At 35.0% G+C, this 21,475-nt stretch overlaps 1 protein-coding gene and 1 non-coding gene across 4 annotated transcripts in view; one reads left to right on the forward strand and one right to left on the reverse strand.

The window, feature by feature from the left end:
* ROCK1 (Rho associated coiled-coil containing protein kinase 1) overlaps nucleotides 1–21,475 on the forward strand; it is a 124,702-nt gene that overhangs the window by 69,582 nt on the left and 33,645 nt on the right. For 2 of the 3 annotated variants that reach the window (XM_002697789.7, XM_059881037.1), the window contains 4 exons: nucleotides 6,101–6,260; nucleotides 8,374–8,434; nucleotides 11,896–11,984; nucleotides 14,331–14,379. In XM_002697789.7, the coding sequence (XP_002697835.5) occupies nucleotides 6,101–6,260; nucleotides 8,374–8,434; nucleotides 11,896–11,984; nucleotides 14,331–14,379 (359 nt within the window). The remainder of the gene's footprint in view (nucleotides 1–6,100; nucleotides 6,261–8,373; nucleotides 8,435–11,895; nucleotides 11,985–14,330; nucleotides 14,380–21,475) is intronic. The other variant, XM_024984560.2, reaches the window with a different exon arrangement.
* TRNAG-CCC (transfer RNA glycine (anticodon CCC)) lies at nucleotides 8,604–8,676 on the reverse strand. Its single transcript has one exon. It is a non-coding gene; the product is annotated as a tRNA-Gly (tRNA).

The raw sequence follows: 21,475 nt of genomic DNA on the forward strand, positions 1-21,475 counted from the left end.
CAAGTAAGATGAATTGTGTCTTTGATTTAAATCAAATGAACTGCATGTTTAAAGAATTTCTATAAATGGGTAGTATTATCAGTAGTATTGTTAGCATTTTTGTATCTTTTTTTACCTATGGTTTTGCTACAGTCTACTTAGATATAATGTACTTCAGCATTTTGAGAGCTTTCCCTAATCCTTATAGCTTCTATTTTGTGCTTACTGTAAAAAAAGAAACAAAAATTGAAGTCTGTAGAACTTACTGTTCTATTCTTCCTTTTCTCTCTTCCTACCCCTTCTTTACTTCCCACCCCTAAAATACCAAGAATACTTCTATTCTGAACTGACCTCTCTGACCTGCCAAGATTTTAAAAATTATATAACAGTTATAGTTCTTTTTACTTTTCTTTTGCCTCTCTAATTTTCTTTGGCAAGATTTCTTGCTGTTTTTCAAATAATAGTTCTTTTGGTAGTTTTACCACTTACATGTCTGCAAGTTATAACAGCAATCTTCACCATCTGTTCCTTGGTCGTGTGGGAGCAGGGTACAAATACAAAACAGCTTGATTTTTGGCAGAATTTCCACAAGCTTCCTGATCTTACTTACTCTTAATTTAGAGGCACTAAGTATTCAGACTGTAAAATTACTTTTTCCACTCATTTGGGATAGAATTGAAGAAATGACAGATTAAAGACAAGAAGAAATGAGAAGACCTAAATAGCTTTCTACCTGCTAGCTTTGCTGGCAGGTCACACTACTAGCAGATGACAACATCAGGACTCAAGTCTCAGTCTGTTTGACTCCAGCATCTTTGATCTTGTGAAATACCATGTACCATTTAAAGATTTCTACTGTTTAGTATTATATAGATTAGAAATGCAGGGGATTGGCACTTGCTGGCAGTTAAATTTTAGGGAAAACAAAATTATAACATTTATTACATATAATAACATTATTAATGATGCTATCTTACATATAACATGTGGTTACTTGAAAAACTTTGCCATTCATGATCTCATTTCAGATAAGATATTGCCATTACTTAATCTACCTTTTAGTTGATGGGAGACACTTATGGTTAACTGGGGTAACTGTCAAAATGTGTGATGAGTTTTCATTTTAGTTAAAAGCAAACAATTAATTGTATGCACATATGTGCTACTTTAGGTACTGTTTTTCCATCAGGTCTGGTGTCCTCTCTTAGGATTTTATATTTTCATGAAAAAGATAATCAATGTAGGCTTCGTGGATAAAAAATTTAGGAGCTAGCAAGTTTTAGGGTCTTAGAAGTTTAGACTGCCTCAGCATTATATTGGGTTCTTGTTAACAAAAAATAAACTTTAAGAAAGATTATCTCTTTTTTATTGTCATAAAGGATAAATATCTTAAAATTTACCATTGTAACCATTTTTAAGGACACAGTTCAGTAGCATTAAGCACCTTCACATTGCTGTGTAACCACATCACCGCCCATTTTCAGAACTTTTCTATCACTCCAAACTAAGTCTCTGTAACACATTAAAGCTTAAATCTCCATTCTCCCCTTATCCCAACCCCCAGTGGCCACTGTTCTGATTTATGAATTTGAGTGTTCTTGGTGCTTCAAACAAGTGAATTCATATATTCTTTATCTTTTGAGATTGACATTTCACTAGCTTGTCTTCAGGATTCATCCATATTATAGCTTGCATCAGAATTTCATTCCATTTTAAGGCTGAATAGTATTCCATTGTGTGTTTATACCACTTTTAAAAAAAATCCGTTCTTCTATTGACTGATACTTCAGGATGCTTGTCCTTTTAGCTATGGTGAGTAATGTTTCTCTGGTCATTGTTATACAAGTATCTGTCAGAGTAATTGCTTTCCATTCTTTTGAGTTAATTTTTATATATAGTGTAAGATAAGACTCCAACTTCATTCTTTTGCATATAGATATCCAGTTTTCCCAGCACCATTTGTTGAAATGACTGTCCTTTTTTCCTTGAATAGTGTTGGTACCCTTATCAAAAAGCATTTGAACATATAATGTGAGGGTTTAATCTCTGAACTCTCTATTATACTCCATTGATCTATATACCTGTCTTTATGCCAGTACTACACAATTTGGATTGTGGTAGCTTTGTAGTAGCTTTTGAAATCAGAAAGTCTGAATCTTCCAACTTTGTTCTTCTTTTTCAAGATTGTTTTGATTACGGGCATACCTGGCTTTGTTGGCTTCACAGATAGCTGCAGTTTTTAAAAATTGAAGATCTGTGGCAACACTGTGTGGTCAGATGATGGTTAGCATTTTTTAGCAGTGAAATATTTTTTCGTTAAGGCCTTAATTTTAAATTAGGTTTTTAATTTTAACAGTTTTTAAAACATAATGCTGTTGCACACATAACAGACTATATTATAGTGTTAACATAACTTCTGTACACACTGGGGAGCCAAAGAAAAGTTATATGACTCACTTTATTGCACTGTTTGCTTTATTGCTCTGATCTGAAGTGGAACTCACAATATTTGTAAGGTATGCCTGTATTGGGGATCCCTTGAGATTCCGTATGAACTTTAGAATGGGTTTTTCCATTCCTGAAAAAAAAGATAGTGGAATTTTTAGAGCAGTTACTGAATGTGTTTCCAGTTAGGCTGCCTTTTATTTTCTTTTCTTGCCTGTTTGCTCTGACTAGAACTTTCAACATGTTGTTGAATAGCAGTAGCGTAATTGAGCATCCTTCTTTATCTTGTTCCTGATCGTTGGGGAAAAGCTTTCAATCTTTCCCTGTTGTGTGTGATGTGGGCTGTGGGTTTTTCAATAGTGCCCTTTATTATATTGAGGAAGTTCCCTTCTATGCCTTGTTGACTGAATATTTTTATCATGAAAGTGTGTTGGATTTTGTAAAATGCCATTTCTGTGTTATTTGAAATAATCATGTGGGTTTTTTCCTTCATGCTATTAATGTGATGTATTACACTGATTAACTTTCATGTGGTGAGCCACCCTGGAATATATCCCACTTGATCATAGCTTATAACCCTCTTAATATGTGGCTACATTCAATTTGTTAGTATTTTGTTAAAGATTTTTGCATCAGGGGATATTGGTTTGTGTTTTTTTCTTGTGGTGTCTTGGTTGGCTTTGGTGTCAGAGTAATTCTGGCTTCATGGGATGAATTAGGAAATGTTTTATCCTCTTCTGTCTTTAGTAAATTGTGAGGATTGGGATTAAGTCTTCTTTAAGTGTTTGATGGAATTCAGTTGTGAAACCATCTTGTCTTGGGCTTTTGTTGAGACATTTTTTGTTATTGATTAAATCTCTTACCATAGGTCTTTTCAAATTTCTTTTACAAGTAAGTTTTGATAGTTTGTGTTTCTGGAATTTGTCATTTCATCTCGGTTATCTAATATGTTGGTGTACAGTTGTTCATAGTTTTAAAATTTTATCCCTTTTATTTGTAGAAGCTTGATAATTATGTCCCCACTTTAATTTCTGATTTTAGTTGTTCATGTGTCTTCTCCTTTTTTCTTATTGAAGTAAAAGATTTTCCAATTTGATTGATCTTTTTAAAGAACCAATTATTTGTTAATTTTCATGGTTCATTTTCTGTTACATATTTTATTTACTTGCATTTTGATCTGTATTTTTTCTTTGCTTCCTCTAGCTTTGGGCTTGATTTGCTCTTTTTCTAGTTTCTTAGAGTGTCAGTCTGGGTTGTTGATTTGAGATCCTTTTTTTATATAACATAGGCATTTATAAATAAAGTGCTTCCCTAAGTATTGCTTTCACTGAATCCCATAAGTTTTGGTATATTGTTTTCATTTTCATTTATCTCAAAGCATTTTCTTTCTTTCTTTCTTTTTCATTTCTTCAACTCATGGTTTAAGAGAATACTGTTTAATTTCCACGTATTTGTTAATCTTCTAATTTTCCTTCTATTATTGACTTCTTGTTTCATTCTATTGTGGTTGGAGAAAATGCTTCGTATAATTTCAGCCTCTTTAAATTTATTGTATTTTGAACTAACATACAGTCTGTCCTGGAGAAGTCCCATGTGCACTTGAGAAAAATATGTATTCTGCTATTGGTGTTGGGGTGTGCTTTATTTTTCTGTTGTATCTATTTGGTTTACAGTGTTATTCAAGTCCTCCATTTTCTTATTCATCTTCTGTTTGGATTTTTTGTTCACTATTAAAAGTGGGTTATTGAAGACACTCTTAGAACTGTTTCCTTTATGTCGTTTATATGTGTATATGTGTATCTTTGGAACTGTTGTTGTATGCACATATGTTTATCATTGTTGTATCTCCTTCATCAGTTGACCCCTTTATCAATATACAATGTCTTCACCTCACACTGGTCAGAATGGCCATCATCAAAAAAAGTCTACAGATAACAAATTCTGGAAAGTATGTGGTCTCTACCCACCAGATATCAGCAACATCCCTCCCCCAGTTGTGACAACGAAAATTATGCACCCAGATATTTCTGACATTCAGACATTGCTGAATATCTCTGAGGGGCCAAAATTGTCCTTAATTGAGAACTTTAGACATTGCTGAATATCCCTGAGGGCCTAGACTTGCCCCTGATTGAAAACTACTGTTTTAAGGTTAAATTTGTGCTAAGAGGATGTACTACATAAGGAATGACAATCCTTTTTTCCCATCTTTCCACAAATTAGGCAGTTAATGTCAGGAAGCTAGAATCGTCTAGTTGGGCAGTTTTCTTGGCCATTAAGGAAAGAAAATGGTGGAAAAGCTCTTTTCCTGTTTACTGTTAGAACTGCAGCTTCTTTTGATTAAATGTGTTGTTTCATTCCCAGGTTTATCTAATAGGTCACTGTATCTGAGATGCACAACAGTAGTTAACCTCTTGCCTGGAATACCCAGATGATTTAGTAGAGCAGTAATTCAAATTATGTGTGAAATTAAGATTGTAATGTCAGTTACTTCTGTTTGCTCTTCTTCATCTTTTTCTCTTAGGGAACATGAAATGACTGTATGTAAAATAATTATTGAATGTTTTGATGATAATATTTCAGTGATGTTTTATTATACTCCTGAATCTTTAAACTAGAAAATGTTTTTCCAAAAATTTATTTTAGTATGTACTTTCTGTAGTGTAGTTAAGCTTCAAAAGAAGACAGTACTAGTTTCATATGATGTTTTCTATGTCATGAAGATTTGCATTGTCACATACAGTTTTATTTTAAGTGTATATGGGTCTTGTTTTCCATCAAGTTTAGAACTCCTGAAGAAGATTCTTTGTTGAGGTTTTGTATCCCTGCTCTCTTTTCCCAACAGCCATTTTATAAGACTTACCTGAGTTGTCCCCTAATCACTTAATTCAAGGAAGGTAACTATTGGTAGTCTGAAAATATAATTGAAAATACTTTGCTCCTATTCAGTATATCATAATAATAACCAATAATGGAAAAGAATCTGGGAAAAAAACAAAAATATACATACACACACACACACACACACGCACACGCACGTATACATAAGTGAATCACTTAGCTTTACACCTGAAACACAATATTGTAAATCAACATTAATTGGAAAAAAACCCCAAAACTTTGCTCTTATAGAGCTATTGAGCCAGTGGGGAGGGGAATACTGGTTATCTAGATTCTAGATAAGTAAAAATATTTCAATAACAAATATTAACTATATCCAAGACTGCTAAGAGAGGTAACTGATTTCTAGTTTGCTATAGAGCAGATTAGCAAGTGAAATACTGTAAATGAAGCTAACCAACTTTAAGTGCAATTTGTTTTGCCCTATAGTTTCTGAACAGTCTTTTCTGTAGTCCTGATTGCTTTTGCACATCTTATACTACAATGTATTTTAAAACAAACCTTAATAATACTTGACTTGTAATACTCAAACTTGAGGTATATATGATAATTATCATAATTATTTTTGAAAATAATTGATTTACAGAATTATATAATCAGTGATCTGTAGCTGCTGATTAATAATCCTAGTAAAGCTTATTGTAATAGAATTAAGCCCATTTAGAATTTGTGGTTCACAAGTTATTCATATGTAGGAAATCGTTAGTAATTATGCAAAATCATTGCTTCACTTGATACTAAATTTGAAATGAACTACTTTTGTTTCTGTTTTTAGCTGTAGCACCAGTTGTACCTGATTTAAGTAGTGACATAGACACAAGTAACTTTGATGACTTGGAAGAAGATAAAGGAGATGAAGAAACATTCCCTATACCTAAAGCTTTTGTTGGCAATCAACTACCTTTTGTAGGATTTACATATTATAGCAATCGTAGGTAAGTATGCTACACATTGGTTTTGGGGGTAGGCACTGATTTTGTTGTAGTCATATTATTTTCTTAGGGATATCTAAAATTCACTTTAGAACATTTAAAGTAAATTTAATGGTGTATAAAAAGATATATTAATATGTCACATTCACCAATTAATTATATTTCCAGGATTTTGTATTTAGTATCTTTTAAAATCATCCATGCTCAGGATATTGTTTTTCAGAAATTCTTTGCTGAATAACTTAATGTTTCTTCACATTACAGCTATTAATGGGTCAAGAGATTCTGTTACTGTTGATATTTTGCTTAATCCTGTTATCCAAAGAGTTCTGGTTTTATAATGCATTTTTAAACAGTATGTAGTCTTCTAGCATTATCATTGCTATATTGGTGTTACAAAAGGCCTATGGTTTTTAATTCTTCAAAAATTAAGTGATTCCTCCCTAAAACTTCTCAGTGAATTCACTATATTTTACGTTATAAGGCCTTGTGACCTTAGGCAAATAGCTTTGATCTTTTATACCTTCATTTCCTCAAAAATACAGATGATGGGGATAATATTTGTGTCTCAGGGTTGTGTAGGGGTTAAATAAATCAAAATACAGTAAAACTTAGAGCAATGCTCTGCATGGCATAAGCACGCAGTGTTATTATTATCATTAGTATTAGCTAATGTTAGTTTTAGCTTTTCTAGTGGACTTCAGATACAAGTTAAACATTTCACTTTACTTTTATATGCTGGTCATTCATTCAACAGACACATTTGACAGTCTACTCTTTGTCAGATATAAGGATTAATAAGATACAGAGTCTCCTCTTGAGATGTTCATATCCTAGTGAGGAAATGGATAAGTTGTACAATGTAGGTTGGCGAATACTACACAACAGAAATCTAAATAAAGTGCTACATCAGTATACAAAAGTGAACTGAACTATATGGCAGCATCAACTGGGTATGTCAAATCTGCTTGATCAATTTATTTTAGAATATGTACTTCTAGTCAAATTATACTCTATTAAAATGGTAGTAGACATTTGAATTTCTTGGAGTAACGATTAAATTTGAGGTTATTATAGCTCACTTTCTTTTAACGTGAAACATCTTGTCATTTTAGTCAAAACTTTTAATAAGAGGTTAATTCAAGTCAAGTTTACAAAACAGGAATTCAGTTTAGTCCTGCGTTATGAAATTTCTCCAGTAATCCAACTATAAGACAATAATTTTGTTCTTTTGATGCTAGAATACTTTCTCTGTATCATCAGACAAGTAGGTAATACTTGAGTTTTGACCCCTAGAAAAAGACAGTATTTTAATCTCTTTCCCTCCCTAATACTCTATGACTGTAATATTGAAACTATTTTATATTGAAATGCACAGAGACTCTGTAAAGTGGTATGTTTGTTCCAGCATTCTTTCTTTTTTTTCTCTTTTAAAAACTTTATATTTTTATCAATTATTCTCTGTTTTGAGTGTTCTGAAACACTCAAGATGTTGATATAAACAACCCCCCTAAGTGTTTTTAGATTTTCTATAGTAGAGTTCAGCAGTTAATTACTTTTTCTACACAAAAGTGATTACTTTTTCTACACAAAGGTAATCTTGAATTAAATAATCATTATATACACACGTGCACTATTTGTACTACATTATCATACTCTAGATTATGTTCTGTGATTTCTCCTTGTATTCATGTCTCATGAAAGTGAAAGTGAAGTTGCTCAGTCATGTCCAACTCTTTGTGACCCCATGGACTGTATGTAGCCCACCAGGCTCCTTTGTCCATGGGATTCTCCAGGCAAGAATACTGGAGTGGGTTGCCATTTCCTTCTCCAGGGGATCTTCCTGATCCAGGGTTTCAACCCAGGTCTCCCTCATTGCAGGCAGACTCTTTACTGACTGAGCCACCAGGGAAGACCACTTCAGACCTAACTGTGGGTTTTATTTAATATATGTGTTATTTCTGTGTTATGTTTGTAAAAATGAAGAATTAAGAACCTGCACTCAAGTTTTAAAAGCAGAGTAAGTTCAAAAAATAGGCATATCGTATTTGTTACTGGTTGCTACTTGATATTAAAGACTGTTTTGTTTTCTTTTAAAAACTTTTTTTCTTCCCAGATACTTATCTTCAGCAAATCCTAACGATAACAGAACTAGCTCTAATGTGGATAAAAGCTTGGTAGGTATTTTCTTATTGTTACTTTTTTAAAAGTTTTTTTGTGGATAATGTATTTTGTATGCATGATACTAATATATATATTGCTTCCAAATGTGTAGTTAGTGAGCCTGATTTTTTTATTTGGCCATGACAAGTCTTACGTTGTAACATGTGAACTCTTGGGATCTAGTTCTCTGACCAGGAATCGAACCTGGGCCCTCTGCATTGGGAGCTCAGAGTCTTAACCACTGGACCACCAGGGAAGTCCCGAGCCTAAATTTTTATAGCATTTTTTTACCTACTGTTTCCTCTCCTGTTTGATTTTTTTGCCTGAATATCGAATGGGATATTATATGTGGAAGCAGTTAATAAACTACACGTTGCTACACAGATTGACAGAGGTGGTCTTTTTAGTCTTTGGAATTAGGAATTTATGAGAAGTCAGTACCTCAGGTAGGATCTTGACAGGGAAACAGATGGCACATTCAGAAGGTTTAAATGAGAGTTTTTTGTGTGTGATAAAATTTATGTAACATAGAATTTACCATTTTATTAACACCATTTTTAAGTGACATTAAGCACCCTCACATTGTTATGTGGTCATCACCACTGTCATCACAAGAACTTTTTCTTCATCCCAGACTAAAACCTGGTACCCATTAAAGTCTGCATTCCACTCTCCCTCCAGCCCCTGATAACTGCTGTCTTTACTTTCAGTCTCTATGAATTTGACTATTCTAGTGAAATCATACAATATTTGACCTTTTGTGGTTGGCTTATTTTACTTAAAGTTCTCAAGGCTCAAACATGTTATAGATGTGTCAGAATTTCATTCCTTTTTAAGGCTTAATATATTCTGTCATATCTATATACCACATTTTGTTTGTTTATGAAGTGAAGAGAGTTTAATGAAGGGACTGTAAATGGTGTTACGAGCAGGATCACAGGGAGCAATAAATAAAAGGTGTAAAGCAGCCATTGATTGATAGTAGTGGGAAGCCATTGCCCCTAGTCCGAAGGACGAGGAGAGACAAATCTTATTCCCACAGCTCAGAGAGAATGTGTAGAATCATGAAAGAGGAGCATAGAACATAGAACACTGCCAAAGCCACAATAAGGCAAGAGGAGAGTGAGGAGAGCGGATATTTCATTTCTCCCAATTGATCTACAGCTAGTGGCACCTGTAGGCTGAAACCAACTTTAAAACCATGGGACAGAAGAGCCCACATAATGCAGTCGGTAAATTTCACGGCAGAAAAGGCAGAGGATGGATCTTCGAGGCTGAAAGGGAGAGGTAGCCAATGGAGAGTAACTAGTACAGTGAACATCATCTCATTTGACCCTGAAAAGTGAATTACTCTAGGAAGTAAATATTAGAAACATGAATTCTTTTCATTGTGAGAGTAGTTCATAAGAGAGCGGATTTAAAAAATTTTTACTTGCTTATGTTTGAGAAGGTCCTTTTGGGTTAACTGGAAATTTTCTTAAATATACCAGAAATAAACCTGGCTGTCCTTAGACCAGTCTTTGAACTCTGTGTGCTGCAGCCTGTATTTTTAATTGAGATGAGGAATAGGCAGCGTTCATTTTTAAAAGCTGATAAAATTGTTCTCTTTCTCCTTCATGTGTTTACTGTTACATTCGAGAGAGCATATGGTGGGAAGGGAAAGTGAGAAAAAGGGAAACGAACTATGTGGGTACCTGTTAGCTATTATGCGTTTTTCTCTCTTAAATTCTCATCCCAATAAAGCTATTTGCCAAGTTATATAGCAAACCAGGGCTCAGAAATCTTCAAAATTAAAGCACATTTGATCTGGAGAAGGTGAAAATAAGGAGCTGTTATAACTCCATTCTCACTGTATTACTTATCTGTAAGTATAGCAGTACATTAGGACTTAAAGAAATAATTCAGTGGCAGCGTGTTTTCTTTGGGTTATCTCGTTCAGTGGTGATTGCCATAAGTTTCTGTCAGTGGCTCTTATCTTTCGCTCTGTTTAAGATCAGAGGGGAAGAAGAAAAAAACGTTTGTGTGCCTACTATTTCTGTTAACCTAGAACTAAGTATAAAAGTCAACCAATTTAATTTTAAACTCTTCTCTGAAATCCTTGTAGCAGAGATGCTATTGAACAGCTTTCAGTTGCCAAATATGATGAATATTTTGCATTTATATTTTATTTTTCTTTTTTTGTTGCATTTGACACTGAGCACTGCATCCTCCTTAAAATTCTAAGAACTCTCATATTCTCATTATTTCTTGCCTTTTTTCTTTCTGCCTCTGGATTTTATTTTCAGTCCTCTTTGCAGGCTCTCCTTCTGCTTCCCCCTCCGCTTAATTGTTAAATGTTTCTCAAAGTACTTCTGATCTTGGCTTTCTGCCCGTTTTCTGTAATTAATCTCATGTGTGATCAGCTTATTTCTCTGAGCTTTAGACCTGAATCCTTTCTTTCTCTCTGAGTGGACTTCTTTTCCTGCACAACTTTCAGACACCTCAACCTAGGCCAAAGCCGAACTCAGCCTTTCTCTCTCCATCCTCTCCCCAGTAATTGTTTTTGTCACACATCTTTTGCTATTCTGTTCTTATTTCTAATTGGTTGCTGGATCATAAATTCTGCCTTCTGATTGATGCAGTAATTCATTTCCTCTTCATTTCTACAGCTTCTTCCTTACATTGGACCTGTGTACTCTTTTTTGCCTGGGCTGTCTATTAATTGGTTTTTCTTTGTCTAGAATTTCTCTGCTATCTAATGTATTCCCCTTCCTTTTTTACTGAAGTGATATTTCTAAAATGCCAACACTCTGTCATTTTCCCTTTTAAAAAGTGTTTACAGGTTAAAGTGCCCGACTCCTCTTCTGCATACAAGGAAATAGTCCCACTTGCCTTTTCAGCTGTAATGTGACTCAGTCTCCCTGTTATGTTCTGTCCTCTGGATGTGATTTCTCCCCATTATCCAATCATATTTTCTTTGTCTCTCTACTTTCAGACTCATTCATTTTGGCCAAAATGCATTCATTCTTTCACTTCCTCTGCTTGGTAAATACTTCTCTTACTACACGTCTCATCTTAAACATACCATCTTCCTGGCAGATGAGGTCTGTCTTCTTTGCTTGTGCAGGACACCTTATGTGTAATTTTATTTATATCTACCACATCATAATGTTTTGTGTATATGTCTTTGAGTTATTGTAGGTTCTTTTCCCCCTCCTATTCCCTGTGGCCCACTATTTAACTATTAGCTTTACGAGAACTGGGACCAAATCTTTTGAATTTTTATATTACTAGTGCCAACCACAGCACCTGACATATTAGCGTTAGAAGGAAATGCTTGTTGAGTTGATAAAAATTTCAGACAAAAGGGAAAAAGATAAGATTGGATCAGATAATTCTCTTGTGAACAGCTATAAAATGGTAATATACACTTGATATTTTGAAATTCTCTATGAATATTCTTATTAAAGTGAGTTTTTGTTGTTTTTAATTAAAGCAGGAAAATTTGCAGAAAACAATTTATAAGCTGGAAGAACAGTTACATAATGAAATGCAATTAAAAGATGAAATGGAGCAGAAGTGCAGGTGAGAATATGCTTTACATTTTTCCCATTAAAAGTTGCATAGCAAATGCCTATTTGCATTCTAAATCCCTAAAAGTGGATGGAAGTAAGGCAGGGATGTAAAGATTGCCACTGATATACATCCAGTGCACACTATTCACTTAACACCTGATTTCCTCATTTTCTCTCCCATTTTAATTAGCTGACAGGGAAAATTAGTTTACATTAAATAAGATACTTTCTAAAATGTAAATGTTGTTAAAGATTAAAATTCACTAAATTTAAAAAATTCACTAAGTTTTTGATGCAAACACTCTTAATTTCCACTTTGCTTCTCTAGAACAGTATTTTTTCAGAATTTTCTTGTCCTGTGAGTCTAAATTTAATGAGCTAATATATTTATGAAAATATAAAATGACCAAGAAAATTTAAAATAGCCTAGCATAATGCTGAGTTACTTATTACAAACTTTAACATTTTATAGTTACTGTTAGTGGATAGTATTGAATAAATAAAAAGTAGGTAATATGGAGATGAAGTACTCAAAAAATGGAATTGGTAAGACTGGCAATTTTGTGACTAGGGGAGAAGAAACTAGTAAACTGCTCACTGCCTATAGATTAAATGGTGAAGCATTTAATACAGGCTTTTTTTTAAGAAAAGCACTTTAATCCTGAACACAGGATTTGTAAGGAATTTCTGGGTGTAAAACATAGAAATAAGGAGAAGGAAATGGATAAATATTATTACATAAAGATGAACAGTTTGTATAATTAAAGCTAGAAGGCAAATGACAAATTAGTGATAGTGATGGTGGTAGGGATCAATTTAATGAAGAAATTAAGAATGGCCAAAGTGGCCAATAATTATACGAAAATGAGTGCATGTGTGGTGGGGAGGGAGGTGGTGACCTCAAATAGGTTTGGGTAGGTTAAGAGAGTCTAAATCTTAGAAGACTCTATTTTTGAAAAGATAAGAAAGTTGGAATTTATCCTAAGGGTGATTGAAAGGCATTCAGTTCATTTCAGTTCAGTTGCTCAGTTGTGTTGCAGTGACCCCATGGACTGCAGCACACCAGGCTTCTCTGTCCATCACCAACGCCCGGAGCTTGCTCAGATTCATGTCTATTGAGTCAATGATGCCATCCAACCATCTCATCTTATGTTGTCCCCTTCTCCTCCTGCCTTCAATCTTTCCCAGCATCAGGGTCTTTTCCAATGAGTCAGTTCTTCACATCAGGTGGCCAAAATATTGGAATTTCAGCTTTACATCAGTCCTTCCAAAGAATATTCAGGACTGATTTCCTTTAGGATTGACTGGTTTGATCTCTGTAAAGCATTAAAAGTTATTAAACTTAAAGGAAAACAAAAGATCAAATTTGCTTTTTAAAAAGAACTTTCTGGTTAATAAGGCAGCACTTGATGTTTATTCACTAAGTGAGAATGAGGGAGGAAGATGAGTCAGGGAGAATTCCTAGGTGGGGTCCTTGTTTGGGGATAGCAGAAGAACAGCAGATTGGTACTGTGGCAGGGTTGTGGGGCAGAGGAAATAAGTTTAGCTTTGGACATGCTGAATGAAGTATTTGGTGAGACATCCAAGTGAAGCATTGTGTATACAGATTTGAAGCTCAGAAATGTGTTTAGAGCCCAAAGTATGAATTGTGATGGAGATGATACACCTTCAGTTTATCTCAAATTTTTGCCCAAGTTGCCAAGTTTGCTTTATATATGCCACCTTTCCTTTCATTTACTTAATCTTGCATTAAAGTTTAAATAATTGATCTTTGTTTAGTAGCAAGTATTGCCTGAGGAATTCAGGGCTCCTTAACCTAGAATCCTGAACCTCTCCTAAAGTATCCATGCATGGAATTTAAGGTCCTTAAACTTGGGGGAGAATAGTGAGTGTAACCTTTAACTGAAATTCACCTTATTCTTTATGAACATAGTGATCTGCAAGTATTAGCAGTAGCTGTGAATTTTTTTACCAGTAGAAATCACAAAAATATTTTCCTAGAATGCAAATATTATGTCCAAATTCCATTTATGCTTATTACTACTTAAAAATTCTGCTGCTAGATTGTGTCATTTAATATATTAATAAAACATGTATGTTAGTGAATCATACTGTTTTAAAAAGTTCATGACTGTATTTCACAATTTCTTTTAATCCTATGTATTTTATGCTTTAAAAATATTTTTGTAAAAAAATGCTATATGCTTCACCAGACTGACTTCAGAAGGGTCCACAGCATACACACAAAAAAGGTTAAGAAATCTTAGCTAAATGGAAAAGTAAGGAATGTGGTGTTTCACCCCAGGCAGTAAAAAGTAAATGTATTTCTAATCTATATTGCTTTTACTTTTTACAGAACGTCAAACATAAAACTAGACAAGATAATGAAAGAATTGGACGAAGAGGTACTTTTTGTTTTCTCATCAGAAGTTGTCCTTTTTGAGAGTTTTTCCCTCTTCCAGATTGTTTTGTTTTCTGAGAATGTTTTATCTGTACTTGATAGGTTGCAGTATAGCACAGGACCAAAGAATCATGATGAAAGCCTCACTTTGCAGCTACAAGTTCAAGTGAAATTAGATTATGCTTTAGTTTCTTTTGTGTGGTTTTATTCTAGAACCATGCTCAAATTTTAGTACATGAATTTCAATTTAGTGGTTCTTAATAGTTGAAAAGAGAGAAAGGAGCAGGAGATGAGAAGTTGAGTCTAGAACTGTAGCAGAAAGAGACAAATAGGAAAGAAAGAAGAATACAGCTTCAAAAGGACTTACATTAACATAATTTCATATGATCAAATGGGAATTATATGAATCTTGGAATCATTTTTTTCCGTGTCACTTAGCAAGAACTTGTTACTATCAGGGAAACACTGCATAAACATTTTGTGATTCAGATGTTCTTTTGCAAGTATATAGCACATTTTTATTCCTTTTGGTTACCTTGTAAGTATCTTTCCAGAGTCCTTCCTCTCATTGTTTACATCCTGTGTCCTTTTTAGATTTAATCTTTCTGATGATTTTTGTGCTGTCTTAATTTTCTCCTAAAGAACAGCATATGTCAGTGATGGTGGGTTTTTTGTTTTTTTTCCCCCCATATTCATAGCCACAGATAAACATAGTCTGGACAGATTTATGTAATATTTTACCAAGTTGCCATTAGTCAATATGGACTTGGCCTGGCACTGTAGTATTTGACACTAAATGTTTAAGAAATCCTTTTTGCATATCCTCCACTTTTTGTTTCATTTCTAGAACACAGATAAAAAACAAATATGCTAGGTTTAAGTTACTCGGTTTTCTAAATTCAAGGTAAAGAGGGAAATATTAATTATAAAATTAAAATCGTCCTGCTTCTGAAAAGATGGAGTGAAAGTCCTTTCCCCTATTTTTCCCTCTAAATACAGCTTAAAAACCCTGTGCATTAAACAAAAGCAAACAAAAAAAAAATTAAAAAGATTGGGTAAGATGGAGGGAAGACAAACCAGCTAGAATACTTGAACCTCCAAAATGATACAGTAATAAGTACTCTGGGTTTTTTGGGTTTTTGTTTGCTTGCAATGTGTATTCCATACTGGGTACTGGAGAAGCCAGCAGTCTGAGAACACCAACAAGCACAGGTGGAAAAAGCCACTCTCTTAAGTAGAGGACCAGGAAAGCGGCAGGCTAGCAAATCAGAAAACTTAAGAGTCACTGCTCTGTTCACGAAACACAGCATAGAAAATGTAACCCCATCCCCACCAGCAGAAACAGATTTGGGAGCTCAGACTTCCAGCCCTATGACCAGGAAGGTCCACTGGAGGGACTTGCATCTCTGCTGGGCAGTGATGAGCCTTCCTGGCCTCCCCCCACAACCTGCAACACACACACAGATAGTGTTATTGGAGACCATATGGGGAATCTCATCTTCCACTTCTCGCAGTTAGCAAGGCCCCCTTAGTGCTCCCTGTTGTGTTGGTGTCAGAAGAGGCCTTGTAGAGAGTTCACACTTTGGACACTGAAAAAATGAGTGCCTTCCCCCGCATTGCAGTGTCTGTGGGGGTTGTGTAGGCAGCAGTGACCAGGTACCCTCCTGCCTTCATGGTACCATCCAAGGAAGCCTAGTGGGGTGCCAGAACTCCCCTTTCCACCAGTGGTGAAGAGGATCAACTCCCTCCCCGAACTCGTGTGTCATTGAAGACCAAGTGGAAAAACCTAGATTTCTACCTCCATTTGAGAGAAATGAGGCAGCACTTCCATCATCCCACCAGAACAGTGACAGGAGAGGCCTGCTAAAACAGAAAACCTTTTAAAATTCCCCATATTGTAAGGTAATACCCAGGATGTCCAGATTTCATTAGAAAATCACTCATAATAGCCAGAACTAGGAATTTCTCAAATGGAATGAGAAAAGACAATAACAGATGCCAACAGTGAGATAACACAGATGTTTAAATTACCTGACACAGATTTGAAAGAATCATCATGTTTCAATGAGCAACTACAAATACACCTGAAACAGATGAAAAATATGAATTAGAAAGTGTTCACAAAGACATAAAAGATGTAAAGTAGAACCAACAAAAAGTTAAAAATACCTGAAATAAAAATCTCAGGGGATGGGCTCAGCAGCTCAGTGAAGGGTAACAAGGAAAAGAGTCTGGTAACTTGAAGATGGATAGAAATTACCTACTCTGAATAACAGAAAAAGTGACAGAGCCTCAGTGACCGCTGGGGCTATAGCAGAAAGGTTGTTATATTGTGTTTTCGGAATTGCTAAAAAGAGCAAAGAGGGCCGGAAGCAATGATGGCTGAAAATTCCACAAGTGTGGAGAAAGACGTGAACCTGTAAACAAAAGATAAATGCCTACAAGAAACTGAGTGAACTACAAAAAGGATAAACCCAAAGATATCCACACTAAGACAGACAATAGATTTATGAAAACTAACATCAAAGAAGAAATCTTAAACGCAGCAAATGACATTTCCCTAAAGGGGAAGAACAATGCAAATGACAGATTTCTTATCAGAAACCATGGAGAACAAAGGAAATGCTACTGCTTTTTTTGAGGGCTGGAAAAAAAAAAGAGCTGTTGACTGAGAATTCTGCATCCAGTGAAAACATCCTAGATGAGAACCACAGTGTTCTCAGATGAAGAAAAACCAAGAGAAATTGTCACCAGCACACCATCCCTAAAATAATTGCTAAAGGAAATTCTCTAAATAGAAAGGAAGTGATTAAGAAATCTTGAAATACCAGGAAAGAAGAAACAACAATGGAGAGTAAAACTATGGATGAACAGTTGAAGTGGAAATTTCAGCGTTGTCCCATGTGGTTCTCCATATGTGTAGAAGAAATTTTTAGACAATTATAAATAGGTATCAGGAGAGCTAACATGTTACACTTTAATCACACTGGTCATAATCCAATACTAGTAATATAATGTAATACCTAGAGCAGCCACTGATAAGAATTATAGAGAGAGACACTTAAAAACACTAGATAAAGCAAGTGGAATTCTAAAAAAATTTTCAGGTAACCTACAGAAAGACAAGAAAAAAACAACACAATAGAAACAAAATGGGAGCCTTTAATATATCAGTAATTATATTAAATGTAAATTAAATTCAGCAGCAATTAAAACATTGTCAGAGAAAATTTTTTTAAATTACCTAGCCATATCAGTTCAGTCGCTCAGTCGTGTCCGACTCTTTGCGACCCCATGAATCACAGCACGCCAGGCCTCCCTGTCCATCACCAACTCCAAGAGTTCACTCAGACTCAAGTCCATCGAGTCATTGATGCCATCCAGCCATCTCATCCTCTGTCATCCCCTTCTTCTCCTGCCCCCAATCCCTCCCAGCATCAGAGTCTTTTCCAATGAGTCAACTCTTCACATGAGGTGGCCAAAGTACTGGAGTTTCAGCTTCAGCATCATTCCCTCCAAAGAAATCCCAGGGCTGATCTCCTTCAGAATGGACTGGTTGGATCTCCTTGCAGTCCAAGGGACTCTCAAGAGTCTTCTCCAACACCACAGTTCAAAAGCATCAATTCTTCTGTGCTCAGCCTTCTTCACAGTCCAACTCTCACATCCATACATGACCACAGGAAAAACCATAGCCTGGACTAGACGGACCTTTGTTGGCAAAGTAACGTCTCTGCTTTTGAATATGCTATCTAGGTTGGTCATAACTTTCCTTCCAAGGAGTAAGCGTCTTTTAATTTCATGGCTGCAGTCACCATCTGCAGTGATTTTGGAGCCCCCCAAAATAAAGTCTGCCACTGTTTCCACTGTTTCCCCATCTATTTCCCATGAAGTGATGGGACCTACCCATATGCTGTCTACCAGAAACTGTTATAATGTAACAATATAGACAACTTTAAGGTAAGAAGATGGAAAAATACTTCTTGTAAGCATTAGCAAAAAGAAGGCAGCGGTGGCAGTATTGAAATCAGATAAAGTAGACTTCAGGGCAAATAAAATTATCACTGGTGGAGGGACATTGCAGAATGACAAAAAATGTCAGTCCTCTGAGAAGATATAGCATTCCTAAATTTGTATTCACCAAACAGAAGAGCTACCAAATATGTGAAGCAAAAGCTGATAAAACTGAAAGGAGAATAGATATATCTGTGATACTGTTGAAGACTTTTTAAATACCACTCTCTAGACAGAGAATCAGCAAATGTATCGAACTCAGCCACATCAGCCAATGGGATCTATTCAATATTGGTAGAACCCTCAGCCTAACAAGAGCAAAGGACACATTCTTTTCAAGTACTCAAGGCATATGTACCAAGATAGACCATATACCAAGCAAACTTCTACAGATATCGAAGAATTAAAGTCATAAACAGAGTGTTCTCTGACCAAAATGTTGCCAAGCTAGAATGAATAGCAGAAAAGTATCAGACAGCTCTACAAACACATGGAAACTAAACAAAACAGTTCTAAATAATGCATAGGTAAACTGAAGAGAGTCTCGAAAAAATATATTACAATGTTAATTATATGTCATAAAGTTATGGGTCTTCCTCCTCTTCAAAATATTTCAGCAATGAAAATGAAGATAAACATCAAAATTTGTGGGATGCAGCTAACATAGTGCTCTAAGAGAAATGTGTGCATTGAAACATTTACATTCGAAAAGATGACTGTATAGCCAAGGGAACTATAGTCAATATCTTGTAATAACCTATAATGGAAAGTGACTTCAAAAATAATACACGTGTACATGTATAACTGAATCATCTTGCTGTGCACCTGAAACGTAAGTCAACCATACTTCAATAAAATATTAAGAAAAAAAAGAAAAGATGAACTGTCTCAAATCAGTCATCTAAGCTCCTACCTCAGGAACCTAGAAAAAGAAGAGCAAAATAAACTGAAAGCAAAGAGAAGGAAGGAAAAATAAGGAGCAGAAATCAGTGGAATTGGAAACAGGAAAACAAAGTCAATGATAAAACCCAGCTGTTTGGAAAGATCAAAAAATTGACAAACCTCTAGCAAGATTGTCAAAGGAAGGATGACACAAATAATCTGTATCAGGAATGAGGCAGGGCATATTCCTACAGACTCTTACGGATATATTAAAAAAATTCTTAAGGAAATAATACAGTTCTAAACACTGAAGTGTGAAATTTAGGTGAAATGGACGAATTCCTCCAAAAATACAGGCTACCACAACTCACACAATGTGAAATACATTATATGAATATCCCTATGTAACTATTAGGGGGAATTCATAATTTAAAAGCTCCTCCAAAGGTAATCTTGAGGGCCAGATGGTTTTACTAGAGGAAGCTACCAAGTGTTTTAAGAAGACGTAACACCGATTCTATACTCTCTTCTAGAAAATGTAAACGAAAGAACATTCCCCAGTGGATTTTATGGGGCTAGAATGACCAAGATACCAAAAGCAAGTAAAGACAGTACTGCAAAGAAACTGTGGATCAGTTACCCTCAATTATGGCCAACTCATTTTTGACGAAGGTGCAGAAACAATTCAGTGGAGAAAGGATAGACTTTTTAGCAAATGGTACTGGGGTAATGAGGTATTCATAGGCCAAGATATGAACCTCAACCGAAGTCTTACATCTTAGGCAAATATTAACTTAAAACAGACATAGATTTAAAGAGGAACATAAAAAATATAAAACTTCTAGGGAAAAAATATAGGGGAAAATCCTTGGGACTTAACAGCTTGGTGAAGAGTTACACATTACACCACAAACGTGATCCATATAAGGAAGACAATTCAATAAGTTGGACTTTGTCAAAACTAACAGTGCTTGCTCTGTGAAAGACTCTGATAAGAGGATGACATGATAAGCTGTAGACTGGGAAAACGAACCATTGTTATACACAATAACTTGGATGGATCGCAGAGATACTTGTTGAATGTAAAAAGCTAATCTCAAAAGATCCCTACTGTATGATTCCATTAAGATAACATTTTAAAAATGACAGAATTATGCAGATGGAAGACCTCCTGTTACTGGTTGCCAGGGATGTCGATGGTGGGAGAACTGCAGGGTGCATGTGGCTATAAGTAGTGACTGGAGGGAGATCACTGTGCTGATGAAGCAGTTCTGTATCTTGGTTGTGGTGGTAGTTCTGTGAATCTGCACATGAGATAAAATGACATCAAACTACACATGATGTATATCAGTATCAGTTTCCTGATTTGGTTATTGTGCCATTGTTAAATATAATGTATTCTTAGGGGAAACTGAGTGGAAGGGTACATGTACTTACTGTCTGTGGAACTTCTGAAACGTAGAATCATTTCAAATTTTCAAAATGAAAAGATAAAATGTTAAATCTTATAATTGAAAGGATTTTGGATGGTCTCTGTCAAATTTTACTGTATCTCTCTGGCAGCATCTTACTTAAAAGATGGGTTTCACTTATAGATTGGAAAGCCCAGAAAAACACATCCTGTAAAAGGTTTGTCCAATGTGGAGTCTTAAAGATAAAAATATAGCATTAAATGCAAGATATGCTGATAGTGGTAACGCAGAAGCAGAAGATAAGTTTTTTTTTTCTTAAGTTGTAGAGTTTGGAGTATTTTTTTTTCTTTACCTCTCCTCTCCCCTAAGTTTCATTTTCTAAAGTATCTTTTTCATTACTTTCTATTATACATTAAGTAGGTACATGCGTACATAGCACATCTTAGGAAAGATAAAGAGACTGGAAAAGAAATTAAGGGAGACCTCATATAGGGACTGGTGAAGTTAAACCACAAACAAAAACCTTTGGTATCATTTGAGTTTTTTACCATTTAATTATCAAATAATAATATCAGTTGTTATCTGATCCCTTGTGTATTTCATTTCTTAAATTTAGGATTGTAAATAAGCCAAAATATTGGTATTATTTGTGTTCACGTTAAACTGATACAATGACCTTCAATCTGACACAATTAATAGGGTTGTTTTTATGTTCATGGATTTTTTTTTTAATCTCTGAAAATTTTATATATCTAGTTAAAATTGCTGTTTTCTTCTAAGGCAAGCTAGTTCTAC

The sequence above is a fragment of the Bos taurus genome, chromosome 24 (genome assembly GCF_002263795.3).
Source record: "Bos taurus isolate L1 Dominette 01449 registration number 42190680 breed Hereford chromosome 24, ARS-UCD2.0, whole genome shotgun sequence".
In the NCBI taxonomy this organism is placed as follows: Eukaryota; Metazoa; Chordata; class Mammalia; order Artiodactyla; family Bovidae; genus Bos; species Bos taurus.